Source organism: Chiloscyllium plagiosum, chromosome 31 (assembly GCF_004010195.1).
Source record: "Chiloscyllium plagiosum isolate BGI_BamShark_2017 chromosome 31, ASM401019v2, whole genome shotgun sequence".
NCBI lineage: Eukaryota > Metazoa > Chordata > Chondrichthyes > Orectolobiformes > Hemiscylliidae > Chiloscyllium > Chiloscyllium plagiosum.
In genome coordinates, this window is record NC_057740.1 from 17,565,068 (window position 1) to 17,590,515 (window position 25,448).

General features: G+C 42.3%; 2 protein-coding genes across 3 annotated transcripts in view; one reads left to right on the top strand and one right to left on the bottom strand.

The window, feature by feature from the left end:
- The window catches only part of kank3 (KN motif and ankyrin repeat domains 3), a 58,565-nt gene extending 48,357 nt beyond the window's left edge, over window positions 1-10,208 (top strand). For both annotated transcript variants that reach the window (XM_043721064.1, XM_043721065.1), the window contains exons 8-11: window positions 547-689; window positions 3,821-4,021; window positions 8,511-8,606; window positions 10,005-10,208. In XM_043721064.1, coding sequence (XP_043576999.1) covers window positions 547-689; window positions 3,821-4,021; window positions 8,511-8,606; window positions 10,005-10,016 — 452 coding nt within the window. In that variant the 3' untranslated portion in view covers window positions 10,017-10,208. The remainder of the gene's footprint in view (window positions 1-546; window positions 690-3,820; window positions 4,022-8,510; window positions 8,607-10,004) is intronic.
- A 2,796-nt stretch (window positions 10,209-13,004) lies between these two features.
- Window positions 13,005-25,272, bottom strand: rps28 (ribosomal protein S28). The gene is made up of 4 exons (XM_043721068.1): window positions 25,188-25,272; window positions 20,570-20,617; window positions 18,292-18,417; window positions 13,005-13,094 (listed from the first exon to the last, which is right to left on the bottom strand). Exons 1-3 carry the CDS (start codon window positions 25,224-25,226, stop codon window positions 18,295-18,297), a joined length of 210 nt encoding a protein of 69 aa, XP_043577003.1. The 5' UTR covers window positions 25,227-25,272; the 3' UTR covers window positions 13,005-13,094; window positions 18,292-18,294.
- Window positions 25,273-25,448: the final 176 nt, after the last annotated feature.

Sequence of the window (25,448 nt, forward strand, 5' to 3'; positions counted from 1 at the left end):
GGTGAGAAGGAGATGTGGATGTGGGTAGGTGAATCCAGGGTTTTGGGTGGGGGCACGTGGATAGGGTGTACTGTGGGTATGAGTTTAATGCCAGTATGTAGCATGGGCATGTGGGGGTAGGGAGGTGAAATGGGGGAGTGTAATGGGGATGTGCCCAGCTGCCATCTATAATATTTCCCAATGTATCTCTCTCTGGAATGGTATAATATTATTGAGAGATCAATAAATTGTGAAAAGAAATAAAAAGTTTAATTTTTGGAAGAGACTCAAAGGTTAGCACAGAGTATAATAACTGATGAGTATAACAGCTTAATTAAGTTGAAGCAATCTTCCCTCATCTCTAATGGGAAAATATTGGCATATAGCAATTACATTGCTTCAGGTTTTGGATTTAAGGACACAAATAAATTAATTCCTGACAACAATGGGGTACTTTGATATGCAAATGAATATTCCTGTATCCTACATTTATTCCTGCAGTACCAGTGGTTGATTGCATCTTCCTCTTGTTGAGCCAACCAATCAGGTGTCTTGTTTATTTTTCAGCTGTCTGTAATGTTGACTGGCAGAACAAGGCAGGCTACACTGCAATCATGCTCGCTGCACTGGCTGCCATGGAGACTGATGCAGAGATGAATGTTGTCAAGCAGTTATTTAGTTTGGGGAACGTCAATGCCAAAGCCAGTCAGGTGACTACTGATGGCGGAACTTAACTTTGGCACCAAGTATACTTGCATGAATTTTTTTAATTTCAAAACAATACTTTCTTCATAAAAATATCTTTATATACATACATAGTCGCGGAAGCAGTTCGGTTCTGTACAGTAGTGTAAAAGGAACAAACAAACATTGGAGTTTGACTCTACCCAACAAACAAACCAAAAGCATTTCTTTCTTGTGCAAGACTATATTTACATAGATTTGAGGCACAATGAAGGTCTGATAACTGAACGGACACCCATTTAACTATGGTAGAAAGACCTCAGACAGTGGTACATTTGTATGAAACTAACACGAAACGTAAAATGGAGCACTTTCCTTAAAAGAAATCTAAGCTCAGTGGTGAAGTCATAAAGGCCATTCTCACTTTAATCAATGTATCTCATAAATTACTATCCTGTACCTGTGAGCGAAGCATTCCGTGCTCCTGTCTTAAACTATTGAGTTGGATAAATAACAAACTGAGATTCTTGATTAATTAAATTGTTGCATCGACTCTTAATATTTATACACCCAATCCTACTTAATAAGTGTTAACTCACACATCCACAAACCACATTCAAACCTATCCATATGGAAAATTTATAGATACATACCAACCTAGGTATACACTTAGATATAAATGCAAACCTGCGTGTAAATAAAGAAAGACACATATACAAGGACACTATGTGACATACAAGTATACCAGTCTCTCCACAGTTAAATGGAGAGTACTAATGATACGTGAGCACAGCACCCTGCTGCCCAGACAGTGCACACAGCCTCAGGCTTCCATTACCATGTGATCCCTAATCCTGGGTAATAAATGACCCTTAAATCTATTTGGAAACCAACTTGTTCAGGATTTAAATGTGAAATGTAATTTCTGAAAAAGGCTGGCCAAACATAAGCTGATTGCGTAGCCTTGTCTGCACGGGTTTGAACACTGGTCACAGATTTCTGTGGGTGTAGTTTGTATAAAATCAAACTATTGAAGAGCTTGCTTCTGTTCCTGTGGCACTAATAAGGACACTTCATCGTGCCCCATCATGTTAACTCGGGGTCATCTAACTCTTGAGTGTTTTATTATCAGCAGATGATGGGAAACTATTTGAACAGAAGATTTCTGTGATACTTTGCCATCAGACCCACACATTGGGAGGCCCAAGTAATCCATTCTTAGTTGATCCTAATCCTCCTTAATCTCCATTTTCAAATGAATTTTTGTTCCTCAGCATGTTGCTCAGGACCTGCCTGTGTAGCTGTTGTCTAACTGTGTTAGTGATTCTCCATCTGAAGCTGTGAAGTCTGGATACACAGAGTTCCCAGTCACTCTTTGCTCTCAGCTGTTTATTTGCATTCCACAGGACTAAGTGTAGTGACACTCCCAATCGATTCATACAGTGCAGAAAAGGCCCTTCGGCCCATCGAGTCTGCACAAGATAATTACCACTAAATGTGAGCTAATCTCAAGTTCCTGCACTGGTCCCATTTCTTTGAATGTTATGAAATTTGAAGTACTCAATACATTGATAGAATTCATACAGTGCTCCTGGTCTTGATTTTTGTTGTGGCATTACAGAGATGACACAATGGTGGATTTGTTCATTGTCAATGAGTTAAATCCTAGGATTTCCTCCTTACAATTTATTGGGAGTACCTATTCTCATCCTCCCCTGGACAGCCCCTTGGAAATGATGATAACTTGCTTCCATTCCAGTTCAGTGGGTTTGGGATGTCCCAAAGCTGAAGTCAATGTTGTTGAAGAGTCACCTAGGCGCAAAATGTTAGCTGGGTCTCTGTCCATGGATGCTGCCTGACCCACTGTGATCCCCAACATTTGCTGTTTTCAGTACAAAATCCAGCATCTGCAGTGACTGGTTCCTACACAATTACATTTTATTGTGTTGGATTGCATTATCAAATAGATGATTGCTTTACATCAGAATGATGTTGTGTTATCTTGATATACTTTATTACGAAAAAAAGGAATGTTTTTTTCCTTATTACATATTATACCTCCAGCTAATAAACTGCCATGTGTTTTAAAATTGTACGGATCAGTGACAGTCGGTTGCAATTGTCAGAGTTACAGGTGATTTACATTTCTGAATGACCTTCAAAGGGATGGAATGAATATCTCAGAGTTTATTGGCTTCTCTTGACTCCCATCTGGATAGGAATTGGAGATTGCAACACAACTTTGTGTAACTCTTACCGATCCATGTCCAATACTAGTGAGTGAATTTTGACATTGAACAGAAATGAAATTCAACAGGGACAAAGGCTTTAAAAAGCTGATAATTAATCACTTCCCTATTCCTTTTATACTGACAGCAGAGATATGAACTAAATTCTTTGTTGCTTAAAGTGTTACAGGTAAGCTCCAAATAGCTCTAAATTCATTCTGTATCCCTTAGACTGAGCTGCAGTCCAACTGTTTATTTATTTGAATCATTCATTCATGGGGCATGGATGTCACTTTGCTGGGTCAGTATTTATTGGCCATCACTACTTACCTTTGAGATGATGGTGTGAGCTACCTTATTGAACCATGGAGGTCACATATATCTGCAGTCTTGTAAGTTCCAGGATTTTGATCTAACAACAATGAAGGAACAGCAGTATAGTTTCAAGTTAAGGTTGGTGTGTGGCTTAGAGGGGAAATTGCAGGTAGTAGAGGTCTGGTTTGGAAGGTTCTGATGAAGGAATCATGCTGGTTGCAGTGCATCCTAAATATAAGTGATCAGAGAGGGTCTGTGTCCTAATCATGACGCTAAGTACCACAGACACCGGAAAATGGAAACCAAAACAGAAAGTTTTGGAAATACTCAGCAGTTCTGGCAACTCAGTGGAGAAGGCAATGTTTCAGGATGATCATTGGCCTGAAGCATTAACTCTTTCTCTCTCCACAGATACTGTCAGACTTACTGCAACTAAGTACAATAACTAGTTTTGGTTTGGTTCTTGTACATGACTACATTGGCAGAAATTTCACAGGGTTTGTATGGCGGGAGTTCTCATTTATGAGACTGACCTTTGAGGCTGGGTGTTCAAGACTGAGGTAAGCCCCAGATCTATACAACAAAATTGAAGAGTGTTTTTCATTCTCCTCTAGGCGGGTCAAACAGCCTTGATGCTGGCCGTCAGTCACGGACGTATTGAGATGGTGAAGGCCTTGCTGGACTGTGGAGCTGACGTTAACAGTCAGGACAATGAGGGGTCCACTGCACTGATGTGTGCCTGTGAGCATGGGCGGGCAGAGATTGTGAAGGTGCTCCTGGACCAGCCAGATTGTGACATCTCATTGAGTGATAATGTAAGTTTTAGACAGAGTCGCCACTGAGCCTTATGTTCCTGAAGCAATAACAAAAAAAAGATTAGCTGGAAAAATATGCAAAAACCTTTGATTTAGCCACAATGGAAGAGTCTGAACTGCAGATCGTACTTTCAAGGATCTTGCTATCTGCTGACAGCCAACTCACCCACTGAGGGTTGGAATGAGAAATTCACAGGAAGAGAGAATTCAGTGATGTGGAGACAGAATCAACACAACCCAACCTGCAAGATCGAAGGCAGTGGGTGAGCGCCGGGTGGAAGGGACAGGTTAAATCCAGCAAGTGCTTGTCTGCCATCTACCCATCCCTGTCCCTTCTACAATGATCCCAATGATGTCAGCCACTGAAACATCAATCACAGTGCAATCCTGTGGAGTGCCATGGAGACCAGTGCTGAGGTCTGAACTACACTCAAATCACAATGAGTCAATTCCCAAGAGATCCACTCATAAATTTGTGTTAAGTGGAGCTGGAAGAGGGTCTAGAGGATCCCTACGTGCCTACTAGCTGAATAAGTTGCAAAGATCAGTGAATTTAACATGAAATTTGTGATCTATCTTTTGTGATAATTTACACAATCCATTTACAAAACTAATCATGGCCCCAATTTTCAATGTCCACTGATTGCAGTGGTTCAAGGAGGCTCTTCAATTGCACTCATTATCTCAATGCACAGGTCTTTACTTTATTGATGTACACAATTCTAATTAAGGTTAGCACATGGTCCAGTATTTTTTCTGGTCATCTTCAGTGATTTAAAATAATAATTGATTATTAACCCACTTACAACTGCAATTTTTTTTTACAAAGGAATCATTGAATCCCTACAGTGTGGAAGCAGGCCATTCAGCTCAACAAGTCCACACCAACCCTCTGAAGGGCAACCCACCAAGACCCAACCCCCACATTTCCCATAGCTAATCCACCTATCCTGCACATCTTTGGACCCTATGGGTAATTTAGCATGGCTAAACTACCTAACTTGCACATCGTTGGACACTATAGACAATTTAGCATGGCCAATCTATCTAACCTGCACATCTTTGGACTGTGGGAGGAAACTCATGCAGACACAGAGAAAATGTGCAAACTCCATACAGACAATCCCTGAAGATGGAATTGAACCCAAGCCCCTGGTGCTGTGAGGCAGAAGGCCACTGTGCCACCCCATTATAAAACTGCACCAGGTTACCAACCTTAAATTCATCAAGGAAAGCATTTTAATGGGAAAAAAAACACAATTAAAATCTAAAATGTTGTCTAATTCTACTGAGTTGTGGAAGATTGCTAGTGCATGATAGAGGAGAAAGTGAGGACTGCAGATGCTGGAGATCAGAGCTGAAAATGTGTTGCTGGAAAAGCGCAGCAGGTCAGGTAGCATCCAAGGAGCAGGAGAATCAGGAAGAGAGCTTCTTTAAGGAAGGCATCCTTGCAAGAGCTTTCCTGAAGAAGGGCTCATGCCCGAAACATCGATTCTCCTGCTCCTTGGATGCTGCCTGACCTACTGCGCTTTTCCAGCAACACATTTTCAGCAAGTGCATGATAGAGCAATTTTAGCTGTAACCTATTCAGTATGTTTTGGGAAACTTCATCCACTGGTATTGACCTGGCTGATGACTCTGCTCAATGATGGTTGACACAGTGTAGTGGGGACACCAAAAGGCTTTTGGTGGTAGTGCAGATGCTGGTGACTTGAATTTGGAGTTGCCCCATCAGTAAACGCTTGCAGTGTAAAATAATACAGTACAAGTCAGAGTCATAGAATTGTACAGCAAGGAAACAGATCCTTCAGTCCAACTCATCCATGCCAACAAGATATTCCAAATTAATATAGCCCAATTTGCCAGCATTTGGCCCATATCCCTCTCAACCCTTCCTATTCGGATATCTTTTAAATGTTGTAATTGTACCAGCCTCCACCACTTCCTTTAGCAGCTCATTCCGTACACGCATCACCCTCTACATAAAAACATTGCTACTTAGGTCCATTTTAAATTTTTCCTTTCTCACCTTAAATCTATGCCCTCCAGTTTTGGACTCCCTCAGCCTGGAGAAATGTCCTTGACTATTTACCCTTTCCGTTCCCCAGCAAAATTTTATAAACCTCTTCAACCTCCTATGCTCCAGTGAAGAAGTCCCAGCCTATTTTTAGAATTAAAACCTTCCATTCCCAGCAACACCCTGGTAAATCTTTTCTGCCCCCTCTCCAATAATATCCATCCTATAACAGGGCAACCAGAACTGCACACAATATTCCAGAAGAGATCTCACCAATGTCCTGAACAACCTCCAATTCTTTGGGGCAGACATTAGACTCGGTTATGAATATGGACAGATCCTACCTCATAAAGTGGTGGGATGGGGGTAATTGAATACTTTTTAAGAGGTGGATAGATTCTTGTTGTGCTGAGGAAATCAAAGGTGACCAGGAATTAATGGAAATGTGGAATTTGGAACACAGATTAGCCATAATCTTATTAGATGGTGTAGCAGAAAATGTGTTGCTAGAAAAGCGCAGCAGGTCAGGCAGCATCCAAGGAGCACGAGAATCGACGTTTCGGGCATGAGCCCTTCTTCAGGAATGAGGAAAGTGTGCCAATCAGGCTAAGACAAAAGGTAGGGAGGAGGGACTTGGGGGAGGGGCGTTGGAAATGCGATAGGTGGAAGGAGGTTAAGGTGAGGGTGATAGGCTGGAGTGGGGGTGGGGGTGGAGGCTACCTCCTGTCCAAAATCCACAAACCTCACTGTCCCGGCCGACCCATTATCTCAACCTGCTTGTGCCCCAACGAACTCATCTCTGCATACCTCAACACGGTCCTGTCCCCTTTAGTCCAAGAACTCCCCACCTACATTCAGGACACCACCCACACCTTCCACCTCCTCCATGATTTTCACTTCCCCGGTCCCCAAAGCCTTATCTTCACCATGGACATCCAGTCCCTGTACACCTCCATCCCCCAACACGAAGGCCTCAAAGCCCTCCGCTTCTTCCTTTCCTGCCATACCAACCAGTACCCTTCCACTGACACCCTCCTTCGACTGACTGAACGAACTGGTCCTCACTCTGAACAACTTCTCTTTCCAATCCTCCCACTTCCTCCAAACCAAAGGAGTAGCCATGGGAACCCGCATGGGCCCCAGCTATGCCTGCCTCTTCGTAGGATACGTGGAACTTCCGCAGCTACACTGGCACCAGCCCCCACCTTTTCCTCCGCTACATCGATAACTGTATCGGCGCTGCCTCGTGCTCCCACGAGGAGGTTGAACAGTTCATCCACTTTACTAACACCTTCCACCCTAACCTCAAAATTACCTGGACCATCTCAGACTCCTCTCTCCCCTTCCTAGACCTCTCCATTTCTATCTCGGGCGACCGAATCAACACGGACATTTACTATAAACCGACTGACTCCCACAGTTACCTAGACTACACCTCCTCCCACTCCCCCTTCCTGTAAAAAACGCTATCCTTTAATCCCAATTCCTTCATCTTTGCCATATCTGCTCCCAGGAGGAACAATTCCAATACCAAGCAACCCAGATGGCCTCCTTCTTCAAAGACCACAATTTCCCCTCAGACGTGGTTGACGATGCTGTCCACCACATCTCCTCCACTTCCCGCTCTTCCGCCCTTGAACCCCCCCTTCCAATCGCCACGAGGACAGAACCCCACTGGTCCTCACCTACCACCCCACCAACCTCCAGATATCGTATCATCCTTCATCATTTCTGCTACCTCCAAACAGACCCCACCACCAAGGATATGTTTCCCTCCCCTCCTCTATCAGCGTTCTGGAAAGACTCCCTCCGCGATTCCCTTGTCAGTTTCACAACCACCACGAACTCAACCTCCACTCCCAGCAACTTCCCCTGCAACCGCAAGAAATGCAAAACTTGCGCCCAAAACTCCCCCTCACTGCCCTCCAAGGCCCCAGGGGATTCACCTGCACCTCGATACACAACATTTACTGCATCAACTGCACCCGATGTGGCCTCCTCTACAGTGCGGAGACAGGCCGCTTACTGGCGGAGCATTTCAGAGAACCCCAATCTTCTTCCTGACCTCTCCGCCCCCACCCCCTCTCCGGCCTATAACCTCCTTCCACCTATCGCATTTCGAACACCCCTCCCCCAAGTCCCTCCTCCCTACCTTTTATCTTAGCCTGCTTGGCACACGTTCCTCATTCCTGAAGAAGGGCTCATGCCCGAAATTTCGATTCTCCTGCTCCGTGGATGCTGCCTGACCTGCTGCGCTTTTTCAGCAACACATTTTCAACTCTGATCTCCAGCATCTGCAGTCCTCACTTTCTCCTAGATGGTGGAGCAGTCAAGAGAGGCTAAACGATTTACTTATGCTCAAATTTCAGGTTCATTTGCAACATGCTTTGCAGCTTCAGCAATTTTCTGTGGTTTGTATTTATCAGCGAGAGACAGTGGTAACTATATCTGTTGTTGTCTGTACTCCCACAGGATGGCAGTAATGCACTGTCTGTAGCCCTGGAAGCCAATAACAAGGACATCGCTGTCTTACTCTATGCACACATGAACTTCAAGCCACCATTGCCGGTCAGTAAAATATTGTAACTCAGCATTTTTAACAGTTTTGCAGGGGCATGGTGCCAGATGCTTTGGCAGTGGCAGTGTGGGCTATTGTCCACCTTTCTCTAATACCTCTCCTCATTGATGCTGGAAGAATATCTGCTCTGCCTGAAGCCTGCTCCCCATCTCAAGTCAGACAGCCCTTGAGCAGGCAACAAATGGCTTACTTAGCTGCAGGTTATTGAGAAAATTGCTGTTTTCAGCTGTTCTTCACTCAAGGCAACATTAGGTAGCTAACTTGCCCAGTCAGCATGGATGCGAAAGTGAAATATTGTGGATGCTGAATCAAGATTTAACACTTAGTATCAAGTGAGACATTATGTCTGTTTGTCTGCACAGATACAGTTTCCACACTGTAAGTAATCTAATCTAATCTAATACTGCTAGGCCTGTTGAGTTTCTCCAGCATTTTCTGTTCCGATGTCAAATTGTATGATCCCAGCTCTGACATTTTATAGCACGAACAGATTCAACGTTTTTTAATCTGATTTTTATCCATTTGCCTCTTGGCCTTTGGTGCAGTCTAATTTAGGGTCCTCCTCCTGCCTGAATAATCCAATCTGTTACACCAGGACTGCCCCAGTGTGGTCACTGCTTCCCTGTGAGGATCACTGCTACCTTTGTTCAATACTGGTTTTGCACCTCAGTGCTTGGAGCACTCAAGAAACAATGCTCTTTCTTTATTCATACCAGGCTCTCAACAGCAAGTGGCAGCTCTACTGAGGTACACTTATGTAATAGCCATGGCTCAGTTGGCTGTCTCCAGACAGAAGATTGTAGGTTTAAAATCTTTATGAGAGATTTTCTGCAGCTATCTAGGCTGGCATTACAGAGCAGTATTGAGGTGGTGCTGCTGCATGGTCAGGGCTGCCATCTTTCTGGTAAGATGTCTGTCCTTTTAGAACCCATGATTCTATCTGAAAAAGAGGCAAATAAGTGTCTGAACCAATAATCAGCCGAAAGTAAGGACTGCAGATCAGAGTCACAAGTGCGGCGATGGAAAAGTACAGGTCAAGCAGCATCCGAGAAGTAGGAGAGTCAACATTTCAAGCATAAGGTCTTGATGAAGCTGCATTCCTCATAAACAGCTTATGTTTAAAACGTCAGCTCTCCTACTTGTATGCTGCGTGACTTGCTGTGCTTTTCCAGCACCACACTTGACAACTCATCACCTCACTACATGTAGATTTAACTGTAAAACATGCTGGGTCATCCAGAGGTAAAAATGCAGGCGAATGTCCCCAGTTGGGGCATTCTCCTAATTTCCATTTCATTGTAGCTGTCCGGTTGTGATGTTCTTTGTAATAGCTGCAACATCCAGCATGAGGGGAGCTGTATTTCAGTCATGCTACTTTGTATTTTCAGGACACTTCATAACCTGGCAACAGCTGCAGCCCAGGATCCGGAGCTTGAAGCCACATAGTCATTCCTATCCTGTGGTTTCTGTACAAATATTTTTGAACACAGATTTTAGGGCAGGCATTGGCTGTTGACTATCTATAATGTATTACTTAGCCAATCACTGTCAATTATATTGCCAACGTTGTATTAAAATATTATAAATGGTCACAATTTGTATTTTCTATAATTATCTAATTGATTTAAGTCTCGATGATATTCTAGCTCAAGGTTGTAAATTGCACTGTAGAAGGAGGAATACCTCTCAAAACACCAAAAGCTACTCCACTCATTGAATGATTAGACACAGGTTGAGGACTTCAGTTATTAAGAACAGAACAGAACAGATGAAGTTGCCCAACTGAGGAAGACATGAGGTAGCATTGCACCCAAATCTGATTGGGACTTGAGACAGGGGGTAAGATAAATGGCATTTCAAAAAAGATGCCACTAGCTTCTGAAGGCAAAAATCATTGTATAACTTATGCTGACTTTAATCACTTGATTATTTCATGATATGGATGTCATGAAATGCCTACATTTGTTACTGTACCCAGTTTTCTTGATCAGTGGTTATTTTTCAGCACGATTTGCAAGACAAATTGTTGTGGACTGATATATACATATAAGCCACAGATAAGGCAGGAGATTTCAGTCCTTGAAGATTAATTTCAGAACCAGATGAATTTTGACAATTAGATTGTTTAATTGCCATCATGATTTGGTATGAGCTTTCAATTTCAGATTTTATTAGCTGATTGAATTTTAAATTCCACTAATTGAACACATCAATATAAGCCTGGATCTCTGGATCATTAATCCATTAGGATTACCATTATGCCAGTCTCCACAAACATAACATGGGAGGAATGCACAGGTAATATTTCAGAACAAACCCTCCATCTCCATCAAGTATTATCAACAGGCCTTATAGCTTGACATTCCCAAACATGGTAGCTTCCAGATATAACCTGTGGTCTCTGCTGGAAAGCAATATTTTCCAAGGAGATACTATCTTCCCTGATACCTTTAGCCTGGCCACAGAGAAGGAAGCAAAGAGACACAGCTGGTACAAACCAAGACAAAGACTAATTCCGGTTTTAAAAACGCCTTTAACACATTTGATATAATGACTACTTTTCACAAGTGTACATAGTGTACAGATTGCGCACAATTACGCATTTTATAATGGTAATCCCTATATTAACAAGGCTTTTTGTTAAATAATGGACAATTAATCATATCCCCAATGAACCTAACAAAGTCATTCACAACAACTTGCATACATTAACAAAACTTAATGTAAAATTTAAGTTTATCCCTTATAATAGATTCCAACATTTTACTTCTGTAGTTCAATTTTTCTTCCCTTTTGAAATAGTGGAGTTACATAGGCTACTTGCAGTCTTTCCAAGAACCTTTTCAGAACCTGTAAGATAGTCACCAACTTCTACACTCGATGTGCTCATGTAGTCCAGGGATTAATCATGCTTTAATCCAGCTAATTTTCCAAGTACCACCTCTTAATACCAATTTACTTTTCTTTTTTCACTTTCAAAAAGTTTCTTGATCACCCCTTATAGGTTCTAAATTGCTCCCAAACCTTAGGCTTAACACATTCTGGCATCCTTAAAAAGGCACTTACTTTGAGTTAACGCAATCTAATTTTTCATCAATCATGTTGATTTACACCTCAGGAATGCTTATTTATAGAAATACTACATGGTCTACTAATAGGACTGCCCATCATTTGACAAATTTTTGACTTTTTCCCAACCCACCTTGGACAACTTGTATGTATCTTTATAACTTCCCTTTCTTCAGAAAGACCCTAGTTTCAAAATGAAACTGCTTTCGAGTTTAATGTGAAATCCTAATATCTGATTTATATCTGCCCAAAATGACTTTGGTAATTTATAGCACCACACAATGTTCTTTGCCTCTGGCTATTTCTTAGTTACACCCATTAAATTCTATGATTCCTCTATCATATCATTGAATCTTAATCAAAGACTCTCAATGATGAGGCTCAGTACATTTAAAGTGCTACTTATCCCTCCTAAATAGGAAAGAGCCTTTGATATTCAGTTTCAACTTTGTGCATTCTGTAGCTCCATCTTAGCAATGGCATATAAATAACTATTGATATCCATCTGTGCATTAAAACCTTTTGCAAATGTTACTGCTTTCAGAACCATGGGATCTGTACAAAACAGAAACAACGTACCTCAACATTCGTGCAATCATTACCCCAGCAACACATTCAACCACTGAACTGATTTCTATACTCATTAGTACAGGGGACTGAAGCTTGATTACCATTTTAGAGGTCCTACTGTTCAATCCACTTCCTGACATGAAATCGGTTTTTGTGTCTTGCTGTGCCTGACCTTTGCCCATGCTAATTTTATTTTACTAATATTATATTATCTTGAAGTTTAATTCTTATTGGTACTGATAAATCCTATTAACACCCAATGCTGTCTCCTAGTTGCAATAAACAAAGCTATACACTGAATTCTCATGTAAATCTGATAGTGCTCCTGCCTGTGTACTCTCAATTTCTTTTGCCTCAACTTTGCTGGGCATGCTACTGCCATCAATACTGCAGCAACGGTTCACAAAGATTACAGTTTCTGGTTCGAAAGCAATAGATCCCAAGCTGAGAAACTGGGCCAGGTGGTATGGCTTCAGACTCCCAGGATCAGTTTAATAATTTGGGTACTAGGATTGGTAATATGGCATTTACCATATGTGCTAGTGAGTGATTTGCAGCAAGCAGCATCTCAGTTCTAGAGTAGCTGGGTGCTAAACCGGAGTTACAGGTTTTCAAAGCAGCCCACCAACAGGAAAAGCATCTGTCCTCACATGTATGCATACTTTCCTTTGAGAGAAAACAAGTCACATTGAAACATGTTTTCCATGAAAACTTGTTATAGGAAAAAGAAAACAGGCACAAATTCTGCATTAAAATTTTTTAAGTGTTTATTATCCCATTGTCAAAATATGTGAAAATGTCCGCAACCAATTATCACAACTGGCATCAGCTTTGTTGATCTGCAAAAGAAAGAAAGAAAAAAATAAAATATGTAAGACAATGCAAAGAAACAAAAGTTATTTCCAGATGATTACATTGAAAGACAAAGAGCTTACATTAACTTGTACTGAACTTTGATTATACTGCAAATAGGAAAACTAAAGAATTTGGTCTCCATATTACTAAGTGGATGCAGAGGAGTTAAGATGCAAAAGATTTACTAGAATGGCACCAGGATAAAGATTATAGCCATTAGGAACATCTGAATTTAATAGAGCACAAGCAGATGTTAGTATTAGGCAGAGGACAGATTTAGAATTAAAGATCCAGAGAATCATTGAGAAAGGGTATTTGCCTGGAAGCCAGTTAGAACATGGATCTTGCCACTGCAGTGAGGGGCTGACATGACCTCCAAGAATACATTTAAGTGAAAGCTGAGTAAATGGAAGAGCAAATGGAAAAGAGATGCCTCAATAGGCTAAAGCAACAAGCCACCTCCTACCCATTAAACAAAAGCACAGACTTGCCAGGCTAAATGTTACATTTCATGGTCTTTATCACGAAGAGGCTTATCTGCCTAAACTTCCTACACTGGTAATTGCTGAGCAAGTAATTTATGCATCTTCATAATTACAAAAGATGCCCTCATGCATCTCATGACAACTTGGATGGATGGAGCTCTTGAAAACAGCTTTCTGAATTTAGACAAGTACACTCTAACAATGTATATTCATAAACTAGCCTCCCATCAAATGCATCAGATATCCTTCAGGTAAGAACAGGTCAATGCCTTTACATCTGAAATTTTAGCTGACTAAAGCATTCATGTTTACTACACTGTAAAAAGAAATATCAAATACAACCATCCTTTTTCAAGCAAGCATAGACACCAAAAATCAAAAGTCACATGTTACTATACTTCATACATAACCATGCTAGCAGCTCTTGAAAATTGTACACTTTTAATCAACCTATTCAGAAATGTTATGACACCTCTGGAACAGGTTAAACTTTAATATGGGCCTGCTGGCTCAGAGCTAAGGACACCACCAATGCACAAGCACCCTTAAACATGTGGAGCTCTCACCAAGATATACAGTAGTTAGAAACCAAGTTTTAACAGCCAAGAACTTTCAAATGTAACATTTGTCCAAATATGATGCACCAGGATCAAGCAGATAGCGCTTTGAGAAAACGTTAGACAAACCAACGTTTGGGCAGCTAGGTGGCAGTGGTTAGCACTGCTGCCTCTCAGCGCCAGAGACCCGGGTTCAATTCCCACCTCAGTCGACTTGACTGTGTGGAGTTTGCACATTCTCCCAGCGTCTGCGTGGGTTTCCTCCGGGTGCTCTAGTTTCCTCCCACAGTCCAAAAATATGCAGGTTAGGTAAATTGCCCTTAGGGTTAGATGAAGGGGTCTGGGTGGGTTGCGCTTTGGTGGGTCGATGCGGACTTGTTGGGCCAAAGGGCTAATCTAATCTAATATCCTACATTGAAGTTATAAAAACCAAAGTGACTTAACTGGAAATAGAAGATCCTGAAGACACCTGGCTAAGTGAATGTTGAAAGGTTGCTTCTAGAACGACTTTAAAAACAAGGGACATTGATTTAAAACAGCTGAAGAAACATTGACATTTGAGGACCCTTGGAATGCCTTTCCTCAATAGGCAGTGAATGCAGAACATTTTATTTAAGGTAAAGGTGGGTGTGTTCTTGACCATGAAGGGGTAGACAGATTCAGGAATGTAGAATGGAGGCTAAAACCGGGTCAGCCATGATCCTATTCAATGAAAGAACAAACTTGAACAGCCAAATGGCCTAATCTCAATCCTCATTTGTAAAATCAAGAATTGAAAGCTTTACTTTTAGATTTCAAATTGGAAGGTAAGTTAGTTGAAGTTTATTATAAGTGCTTTCTACCCAACATCAACAGTTCATATTTGTAAAGTGATTTAAGAATGGAAGGCGACATAAAAGTAACTATCCTGAAATCTTCAAATCTCAGGAACTGTTAACTTTACTTGAAATTTCTCTGCCAAAACACAATTCAAGATTCTGGGCTTAATGTAGAGCAGTAATACTGCCATCTCGAAAAGGGCTAGTAGGTGAAGTGCATTTGCTTTTGATATTCTTTGTCAGAAGCTTTCAAGAATTAGATATCACTGCAAAAGTGTTAAATTCTTAATTTAAGCTGCTTTAAATCGATTTTACACAATATAATGCAAGGAAAGCTGCTCCAACACCTAGTTAATTTTAAAGGATGTAGATTTGCACTTACCTCATCCATTAATATTTCAGATTTTAAATTTCCATCTACATTGCTTACAACACGCCTATCATGGCCGACGAGTCACTGGCTCCAATACACATCTCTGGAGGGCACCGCAGTTCACAACCTGCCAACGAGGTCTACTGTTTTTCTTGCACTTTATTTTGTGAACACAATGTGTGTTCAACTGCTCATGTTTCAAATTTAGCTCAGTATGAGAGACTTTAAATGCCAACTGGAAGTCAGTGGAAATTCACAAAATATACACGACTGTCCATTACACTGCTTCAAAAGTTTCCATGACATTCGCATTTACACTTTAGAAATCTAGGCTGGCTGAGCTATTGAGAAATGTCAGGATGCTCAGTCACACTGCTCACTAAGATTGCAGCAAATTCACCATACCAGACAGGAGGCTAACCCTAGAATTTTCTCTATGCACCTTCAATCCAAGATCTAAAATGGTGGTTAGCCCCGCTGCCTCAGTGCCAGGGACCCAGGTTCGATGCTACACTCCGGCAACCATCTGTGTGGAGTTTGTACATTAGCCATGGGAAATGCAGGATGAAGAGGATTGATGAGGACAGAGTGGTGGACGTGATCTATTTGGACTTCAGTAAGACTGGTTAGCAAGGTTAAATCACATGCAATACAGGGATAACTAACACATGGATACAGAACTGGCTCAAAAGGTAGAAGACAGAGTGGTGGAGGGTTGCTTTTCAGACTAGAGGCCTGTGACCAGCAATGCGCCACAAGGATCAGTGCTGGGTCCACTGCTTTTCATTTATATAAACAATTTGGATATGAACATAGGTGACGTGGTAAATCAGTCAGCAGGTGACTCCAAAATTGGAGGTGTAGTGGACAGCAAAGGTTATCCCAGTACAACAGGATCTTGATCACATGGACTAATAGGCCAAGGAGTGGTAGATGGCGTTTAATCTAGATAAATGCAAGGTGCTGTATTTTGGAAAGGCAAATTAGGGTTATACACTTAAGGGTAAGGTCCTTGGGAGTGTTGCTGAACATATAAATCTTGGAGTACTTGCTCATAGTTCCTTGAAAGTAAAGTCCCAGGTAATTAGGATAGCGAAGGTGATGTTTGGTGCTTGCTTTTATTGGTAAAATGATTCCTGATGAAGGGCTTTTGCCCAAAACGTCGATTTTGCTGCTCCTCAGATGCTGCCTGAACTGCTGTGCTCTTCCAGCACCACTAATCCAAAAGCTTGCTTTTATTGGTCAGTGCATTGAGTATAGTAGTTGGAACATCATGTTGCAGCTGTACAGGACATCAATTAGGCCACTATTGAAATATTGGTCACCCTGCTATAGGAAGGGAGTGAAACTTGGAAGGGTTCAGTAAAGATTTACAAGGATGTTGCCAGGGTTGGAGATTGAGCTACAGGGAGAAGCTGAATAGCCTGGAGCAGAGACTGCGGAGTGATCTTAGAGGTTTATAATATCATGAGGGGCACGGATAGTGTTATTGGACAAGGCCCTTTTCCCCCCAAGGTGGGGTAGCCCGAAACTAGAGGGCATTGATTTAAAAGGGACCTAAGGGGCAATATTTTCATGCAGAGTGTGGTATATAGTGTATAGAATGAGCTGCCATAGAAGTCATGGAACAGATCATTCTGCTATGATGCACATTTCAGTAACACAAATTAGTCAGTCAAGTTACAACGAATTGGGGACACGTCTAAAATGTTAACTTTTAGAATGTGTTGGTTGTAACACTATCACATGGCCAACACTAAGCACGGTTTCTAAAGCGCGGATTTTCAATAATGCGGGCTTGCATGAGAACAACAATCGCATTGATTACATTACAGTGTGGAAACAAGCCCTTCGGCCCAACAAGTCCACACCGACCCGCCGAAGCGAAACCCACCCATACCCCTACATTTACCCCTTACCTAACACTATGGGCAATTTAGCATGGCTAATTCACCTGACCCTGCACATCTTTGGACTGTGGGAGGAAACCGGAGCACCCGGAGGAAACCCACACAGACACGGGGAGAACGTGCAAACTCCACACAGTCAGTCGACTGAGGCGGGAATTGAACCCGGGTCTCAGGCGCTGTGAGGCAGCAGTGCTAACCACTGTGCCACCGTGCCGCCCACATTGCAGAAGAACTACTGTACAATTACAACATGTAAAAGGCATCTGGATGGGTACACAAGTGGGAAGGATTCAGAGGGATATAGGCCAAATGGGCCTGGATTAATTTAGGATATTTGGTCAGCATGCATCAGTTGGACCAAAGGATGTTTCCATGCTGTATATCTCTAAGGACTTTGTAATGCTCAGGAGGGTTGGTGTGGACTTGTTGGGCCAAATGGCCTGCTTCCACACTGTAGGGATTCTACAACACCGAAAACAAAGCCCCAGATAAACAACTCCCAAGGAAAAGATCAAACCTATATTTATTTTACATATTGGAACACCTTAAAGTATTTTACAGCAATTATTTTCTAGTGTCATTGTTCTGACATCAATTTGTTGATAGCAAAATCTCAAACTGAGGTAAGTGACAAGTTAATCTTTGCCAATGTGCTTCTAATTTTGACAACAGCTGATACAAGTAGTATAACTGTGCAGTCCCATTATTAAAATTTGCTTTCAAATGCTCCAAGTTTCACACTAGTCCTTGTTAGCTTCTGATGTGTGGCTCTTGCCTGGTCACTGCAGTAGGACCTTTATCACTGAAGCCCCAGTTAAAACATCTCTTGCCATCCAATCATAGCAAATCCCATTAAGATTTATGCTTCAGAAACAGGGAAGTTGTAATAGCTAAAAGTTCTTTCCACAAGCTCGAGAATGGCAACAGGAGAATCTGGGAACTCACTGTCAACAATATATCGGAATTTAATTTTCATTTTACCACAAAGAATTTAGAAACTGCTGCAGTAATCATTTTTATTAAAATTCAGTGAACTACCTTCTATCGCAATCTTCTTGCTTCACGCTCAGATTCCAAAAGTGTGAGTACATCTCCCTCACGGACTGGCCCTTTCACGTTTCGAATGATGGAACGGTTGCTGTCATCCATAAATTCCACACGGACCTGCAGATAAATCAAAGAATTAGAACAGAAGAGTTGACTCAGCAGCAACACACAAAATTGCTCAGTTATGCCATTATGACAACTAACCAAGGAATGCAGGAAAACAACTGTATATTAGACTCCATTTAGAACTGGTTAATACGAGTTATCTAGCAGTATTCAAATTCCTCGATACAGGCAAAGTTTGAACAAAGATGCTAGCCAGTTGACAAAACCCAGTTGCCCAATTAGAGGGATTCTCATTTTAGAAGAACTGCAGCAACATTCATAATATATAACATGCCCAATTCTTTAGGCCGATTCACATGAACTTTAATGCAGGACTGTAGGTTTAATCTGTGCCTGAAAACAAATATACCTATTGCAAAAAATGAACTTAGATTTCAAAATACAGATATATTTGTGGGTCAATGGTGTTTTGATTTTTTTAGAAAGGTTAGAAAGTGACATGGACAACAATCTAAATCCATTTGAGAAGACATGACACGAGTCAACTGCCCAGCCTGTGGTATTAGTGTTACATTACTGGTCGAGAAACTGTTGAAGTTGAAGGTATGTATTGTACCTTTAAGAGAGCAAATGCTATTCTGAACTGAGAGATTATAAGCATCTGCGTCATATGACTAGATATTTTCATTTATCCAGTACACAGACTATGTAACATTTGTCTGTGAAATAGATACCAAGTCAGTTGCTGTTTTGACAACAATTTCATTTTAACCAGTTTAAATTATGTCCCAAGAATACTAAAACCCAATCGAGTTTGAATGTTTTGCCAACATCGAACAAATGAGACGATCTGATGTTGGGGGTATAAAAAAGGCAAGCATTTTGAAAATTAGACAGAGCAAATGCCATCAACACAAATCCAAGAAATTAGGAAACACTGTCAAAAGGTACCTTTTCAAATGAAACACATTCACAGTTAAAAAAAAGACAGACGACACTCAGATCTTTAGCTAGAAGATAGAGGATGACATGGTTTTGAAGTTAAGCTGATGTAATTTTAATAAGCGTTTTATTGGAACAGTATACTGTATTAGAGTTGGAGGCAAATGGTAAGCAGTTAAGAGAATGGGGCTTAGAATTGTGAACAGTTTTGCTTAATGTTCACTTTTAGAGTTAAAAAATAAATTGATGTTATTTTATTTAAATAGTGGAAATTGGAGAGTTCACTCATTTAGATTACAAGGAGAGGTGAGCTTTTCTGGGTGTTTAATTAACAGAAGAGCTCACTGCCATGTTGTAACAGGAATCTTCATCTTCCAGTTCAGTTCAGATGACAGCAGTTTTTCCCCTAACAGGAGAATAGAGTCTCAGTTCAGATGAACCAGGCACCTCAGGAAAAAGAACTTCTAATCTGTGCAGTTTCTAAGCAGAGAGTCTGGATTTATGTATTCAAGATGTTAGGAAAGGAGAATGTTTAGACCATCAAAATTGATAAAGATATATGACAACAGAAAGGAACCTTAAAAAAGGATTTTGATCCAAACCAGGTGTTAAAGTCTAATCTATGTGGAACATTTAAGCCGGAGGATAAATTTGTTAACCTAAAAAGTAGTCAGCCTATACAATTCTGTACAACGGAAAGCTTTTGAAGTTAAAATTTTAAATATTTCCAAGAAAGATATACACTTCTTAGGGCTAATGGAATCAAAAGGTATAGGGCAAAAACTGAAATTGAACTGCATGATTAGCCATGATCAAACTGAATGGTGCAACAGCTCATAGGATCAGACAGCCCACACCTGGTCTTAATTTCCATGTTCTGTGTTATTATACTTCAAATAGATAGGAGGTTGAAAGTTCATTTTGATGTTTGTATTAAAACCAAAGTTTCTCTACACATAGCTATTTCCTTTTTGACAAATAAACTTGCATCGTTATTTAATAAAGATCTGGCATCTCAAAATGACTTAATGACTAACAACCAAATTAATTACAAAAATTAAACATTATCGACCAGACAAGTTCTCATTCTGGGACTTTATTTTAGCGAGTATCAGCCTCAGTTGGGATCATGTTAATATGCAAATATTCTTGGGAGTTATACACAGTCTCACATTTGGATGTGTGACCTCATACATCCAAACTTGTTTTATATGGCTTTCATGCTCCAGTTTTAAAAGATACTGCAGAACTGATTCCTTACCTGAGTACATTGCCCCTGTGAACCAGTCCTTCCAAGAATTTTGGTAACCTATTACAAAAAAAATCACTTAAGCAAGTTGCGAACTGTCAGCTATACATAACACAGAATCCAAATCCCCACAGTGCAGAAAGAGGCCGTTTGGCCCATCAAGCCTGCACCATCCCAACCCAGATCCAACTTATCCCCACAACCCCACATTTACCATGGCCAACCACTTAGCCCGTAAATTTCTGGTCATTACAAGTAATTTACTATAGCCAATACGCCTAACCTGCACATCTTTAGATTGTGGGAGGAAACCAAAACATCCGGCAGTAACCCATGCAGACACTGGGAGAACGTACAAACTCCAAATAGCTAGCTACCCAAGGCTAGGGATCAGAGTTGATCCCTGCACTGTGAGGCAGCAATGCTAACTACTGAACCACCTTGCTGCCCATACCTATACAATCAATAGATTCACTCATGCAGTACCTTTAGATTGACAACATCACAAGTACTGATCAAATTTTAAGTAGTTCAAAGTTTTTCAACAATCCAGCCTCAACATCAGTATACCTCCCCTCCTCTCCCTACCCCAGCATCAGCAGCATCAACTAGAGGGCATAGGTTTAGGATAAGGGGAGAAAAATTTAAAAGGGACCTAAGGGGCAACGTTTGCATGCAGAGTGTTATGTGCATATGGAACAAGCTGCCCGAGCATCGCAGGCTTATACAACTACTTTATTTAAATACATCTGAATGGGGTATATGAATAGGAAGGTTTAGAGCGATATGGGCCAAGTGCTGGCAAATGGGATTAATTTAGGATATCTGGTTGGCATGGACAAGTTGGACTAAAGGGTCCGTTTCCGTGCTGTACATCTATGACTAACTTTACTGCACTTACTCAAACCTTGTCTTCAAAAGCTCAAAACCTCAACTTCTCACAGCATTTCCACTGCAGCAATGGCACATACACAGGCCTAACAATCAGAATTAGTGATCTTTGAGAAGATTTGTAGCTTAGGTTGAGGTTCTGGACACAAGCTTGCTCACTGAGCTGGAAGGTTTGTTTTCAGACATTTCGTCACCATATTAGGTAACATCAGTGAGCCTCTGGCGAAGCACTGGTGTTAGTGACCCACTTTCTATTTCATCCACATAAATAGAAAGGTGGTCAATAACACCAGTCCTTCACTGGAGGCTGACTGATGTTACCTAGTATGGTGACAAAACTTCTGAAAGCAAACCTTCATCCGGAATCAGAGAATCTCTCTAGTGTGGAAACAGGCCCTTCAGCATAAGTCAACACTGATCCTCCGAACAGTAACCCACCCAGAGCCATTCCCCCTACCCTATTATCCTATATTTATCCCTGACAACTACACCTAACACATCCCTGAACACTACAGGCAACTTAGCACGAGTCAAGACTAGAGCCGTGCTGGAAAAGCACAACAGGTGCCAGTGTAACCACGGAAAATGGACCATTCTACGTAGCCAATAAAGACAGGCATAGCTTTCGCCTGGAGGAAGTGGGAGGATTCGAAGGAGAAATTATTAAGGGTGAGGACTAATTCAGCCAAACAAATGAGTGTCAGTGGAAGTGTACTGGTGGGGACGTCAGGGGAGGAAGAAACAGAGGGCTTGGAGGACCAGTCATAGCGGACAGAGGTGCAGAGGGATTGGACGTCCATGGTGAAGATGGGGTGTTGACGACTGCATTGGTGCCACCTCGTGCTCCTGTGAGAAGGTTGTGCAGTTCACCAACTTCACCAACACATGCCACCCCAAACTTAAATTCACTTGGAGCATTTCTGACGCCTCCCTCCCCTTCCTGGACATCTCCATCTCCAATGACGACTGACTCAACACTCACATTTTTTACAAACCCGACTCCCACAGCTACCTGGATTACACCTCTTCCCACCCTACCTCCTGCAAAAAGGCTATCCCGTATTCTCAATTTCTCCGCCTCATCTGCTCCCAGGAGGACCAATTCCACTACAGAACACACTAGATGGCCTCCTTCTTTGAAGACCGGAATTTCCCTTCCCATCGTGGTTGAAGATGCCCTCCAACGTATCTCATCCATGTCCCACACGTCCACCCTCAAACCCCACTCCTCCAACTGCAACAAGGACAGAACCCCCCAGTCGTAATCTTCCAAGCCACCAACCTCTGCATAAACCACATCTGCCGACATTTCTGCCACCTTCAAACAGACCCCACCACCAGGGGTATATTTTCCTCTCCACCCATCCGCCTTCTGCAAAGACAGTTCCCTCCGGACTACCTGGTCAGGTCCATACTCCCGAATAATCCACCCTCCCCTCCTAGCACCGTAGGAATTGCAAAATCTACACCTACACCTACCCCACCCCTCAAGGCCCCAAAGGAGCCTTCCACATCCATCAAAGTTTCACCTGCACATCCACAAATGTCATTTATTGTATCTGTTCCTCCCGATGTGGTCTTCTTTACATTGGAGAGACTGGACACCTTCTCGCCGACTGCTTTAGGGAACGTCTCTGGGACACCCGCACCAATCAACCCCACTACCCCATGGCCGAACATTTCAACTCCCCCTCCCACGTTGCCGAGGACATGCAGGTCCTGGGCCGCCTCCACATTCACATGATGCCTGGAGGAAGAACGCTTCTCATCTTCTGCCGCGGAACACTTCAACCCCAGGGCATCAATGTGGACTTCACCAGTTTCCTCATTTCCCCTCCTCCTATCCTACCCTAGTTCTAACCTGCCAGTTCAGCATCATCCTCATGACCTGTCCTACCTGCCAATCTTCTTTCCCACCTATCCACTCCACCTCCCTCTCTGACTTATCACCTTCATCCCACCTCTTGCACTCTTAGCTACCTTCTCCTCACCCCCACCCATTTATCTCTCCATGAGGCTCCCAGCCTCATTCCTGAAGGGCTTTTGCCCGAAAAGTCGATTTTCCTGTTCCTTGGATGCTGCCTGACCTCTTGTGCTTTTCCAGCACCACTCGGATCTAAATTCTGACATCCAGCATCTGCAGTCCTCACTTTGACCCACAATTTAGCATGGCCAATTCACCTAACCTGGACATCTTTGGATTGTGGGAGGAAACTGGAACACGTGAAAGAAACGCACACAATGATGGGGAGAATGTGCAAACTCCACACAGTTGAAAGTGGTTGGAATCGAACTCTGGTCCCTAGCCCTGTGAGGCAGCAGTGCTAACCACAGCCACCATGCCGCCCTTAGGAAATTGCACCCAGCTATATTACAGTCTCCAATTTCAATTGAGAATTTTACTAGCCTAAAGCACTGAAAATGCTATTTTTTTAGAGCAATAACTTCATTTCAGAATTAATTTGGTATCAAGACTAAAACCATGGCATTTCCACCTTGAAATAACTAGTTTCCTAGTGCAAGCATATAAAATATGAACAGGGGACCATTTGGCCTCTCAAATCCACTCCCCCATTCAAGATAGCAACTGATCTTTTTATTTTGCATTCACCATTCTCTTTAACTCTGAATCTCCTTGCCTAACAATGATCTACCCAACCATCTTAGAGTGTAACCACTGGCTTCTTAGGCAGGCATTTCCAAGTTGCACAATAAGAGAATGTCTTGTGTAGAATGGGCAACAATATTATAACAGTGCCACTTGGTTCTAGACTGACTCACAACAAGAAACATTCATTTGTCAAACCACTGAAAATCTTCTACACTTTAAACTAGCTCTCCCTCAACTCCACTGCAAACAAACACAACATATCCTCACTACATCACTCACTTATTCCAGGTAACAATTTTATAAGCCTCATCTGAACTGTCTCCAATGCTTTTACATCATTAAACAGGACAAAAATGTTCATTAGTTAAAATGCGGTCACAGCAGCAGACACCTGTAGGATTCCACTTGCCATACACTAATTAGTTATACAAAGCCTCAAATTATAGTGTTTTACTGCCAACCAATATTCTATCCACTACCTCTACACCATGAGCTATTTTCTACAATCTTTGATAAGTCACCAAATCAAACACCTTTATATATTCACAAAATAAATCCAGCCTGCAGTTTCTTTTATACACCTTTAGACGGTTTTAATTACAAAAGTAGGGACTTTTGTTCATTTATTTAACCAGGGTTATTTTTTAAAAAACTCTTTAGTGCTTTGCCAATTAATCGGAGACTGCAGAAGTCACTGGACCAAGGCTGAGAGCTATTGCTCCAAATGCTCCGTACATTACACGGCCTCTTGAACGGCAGCATGAACCACGCCAAAGCTTCAAAGAGGGAAGGCCAACACCAGGGAGATTAATCATCCTAAACTCGGGAATACCAGTCACTGAATCGATTACTGGAGTGGGAGGGGAGAGGAGAGAGTGGACAGGGGAAAATAGGAGACAGAACCCCCGCCCCCCAACATCAGGGCGGTCACGGAGGGGGGGTCCAGTATCCCCTCACTGCAGAGCAATGGGGTGGAGGCCAGGCCGGACTGGGGGATGAAGGCCGCCGCTCCGGCTGAAAGCGGTCGGCGCAGAGCAGCCAGAGTGGTAGATAAGGCACCCTCTCTCTCGCTCTCTCTCCCTCCCTCCCCACCACCGAGGGTGCGGCCTGAAGCGCTCTCTACCTTACCCGGGCGAGTTTAACGTTCTGTGTCCGCGGTCCCTCCATGATGGCGGCGGCGCTGAGAAAGGAGCACGTGGTCCGCGCCGCTCCTATTTATACACAACCCAGGGCCCCCCCCCCCCCCGGGCCCGCGCCCGCGCCCGCGCCCTGTCAACTCCCCTCAAAACAAACAATTAATAACATCCCACCGACAACGATAACACCACCCCACTCCGTATTTCACATTATCACTAACAAGGTTCAAATTCAAAATAAAACTTTTCCTTA

Excerpts from the sequence above, each read along its gene's own strand:
- rps28 (XM_043721068.1), bottom strand. The coding sequence starts at position 25,226 with ATGGAGGGACCGCGGACACAGAACGTTAAACTCGCCCGG. Across the intron at positions 20,618-25,187 it reads AGAACGTTAAACTCGCCCGG|GTTACCAAAATTCTTGGAAG; the intron begins GTAAGGTAGAGA and ends TTTTTGTAATAG. Across the intron at positions 18,418-20,569 it reads CACAGGGGCAATGTACTCAG|GTCCGTGTGGAATTTATGGA; the intron begins GTAAGGAATCAG and ends ATTTATCTGCAG.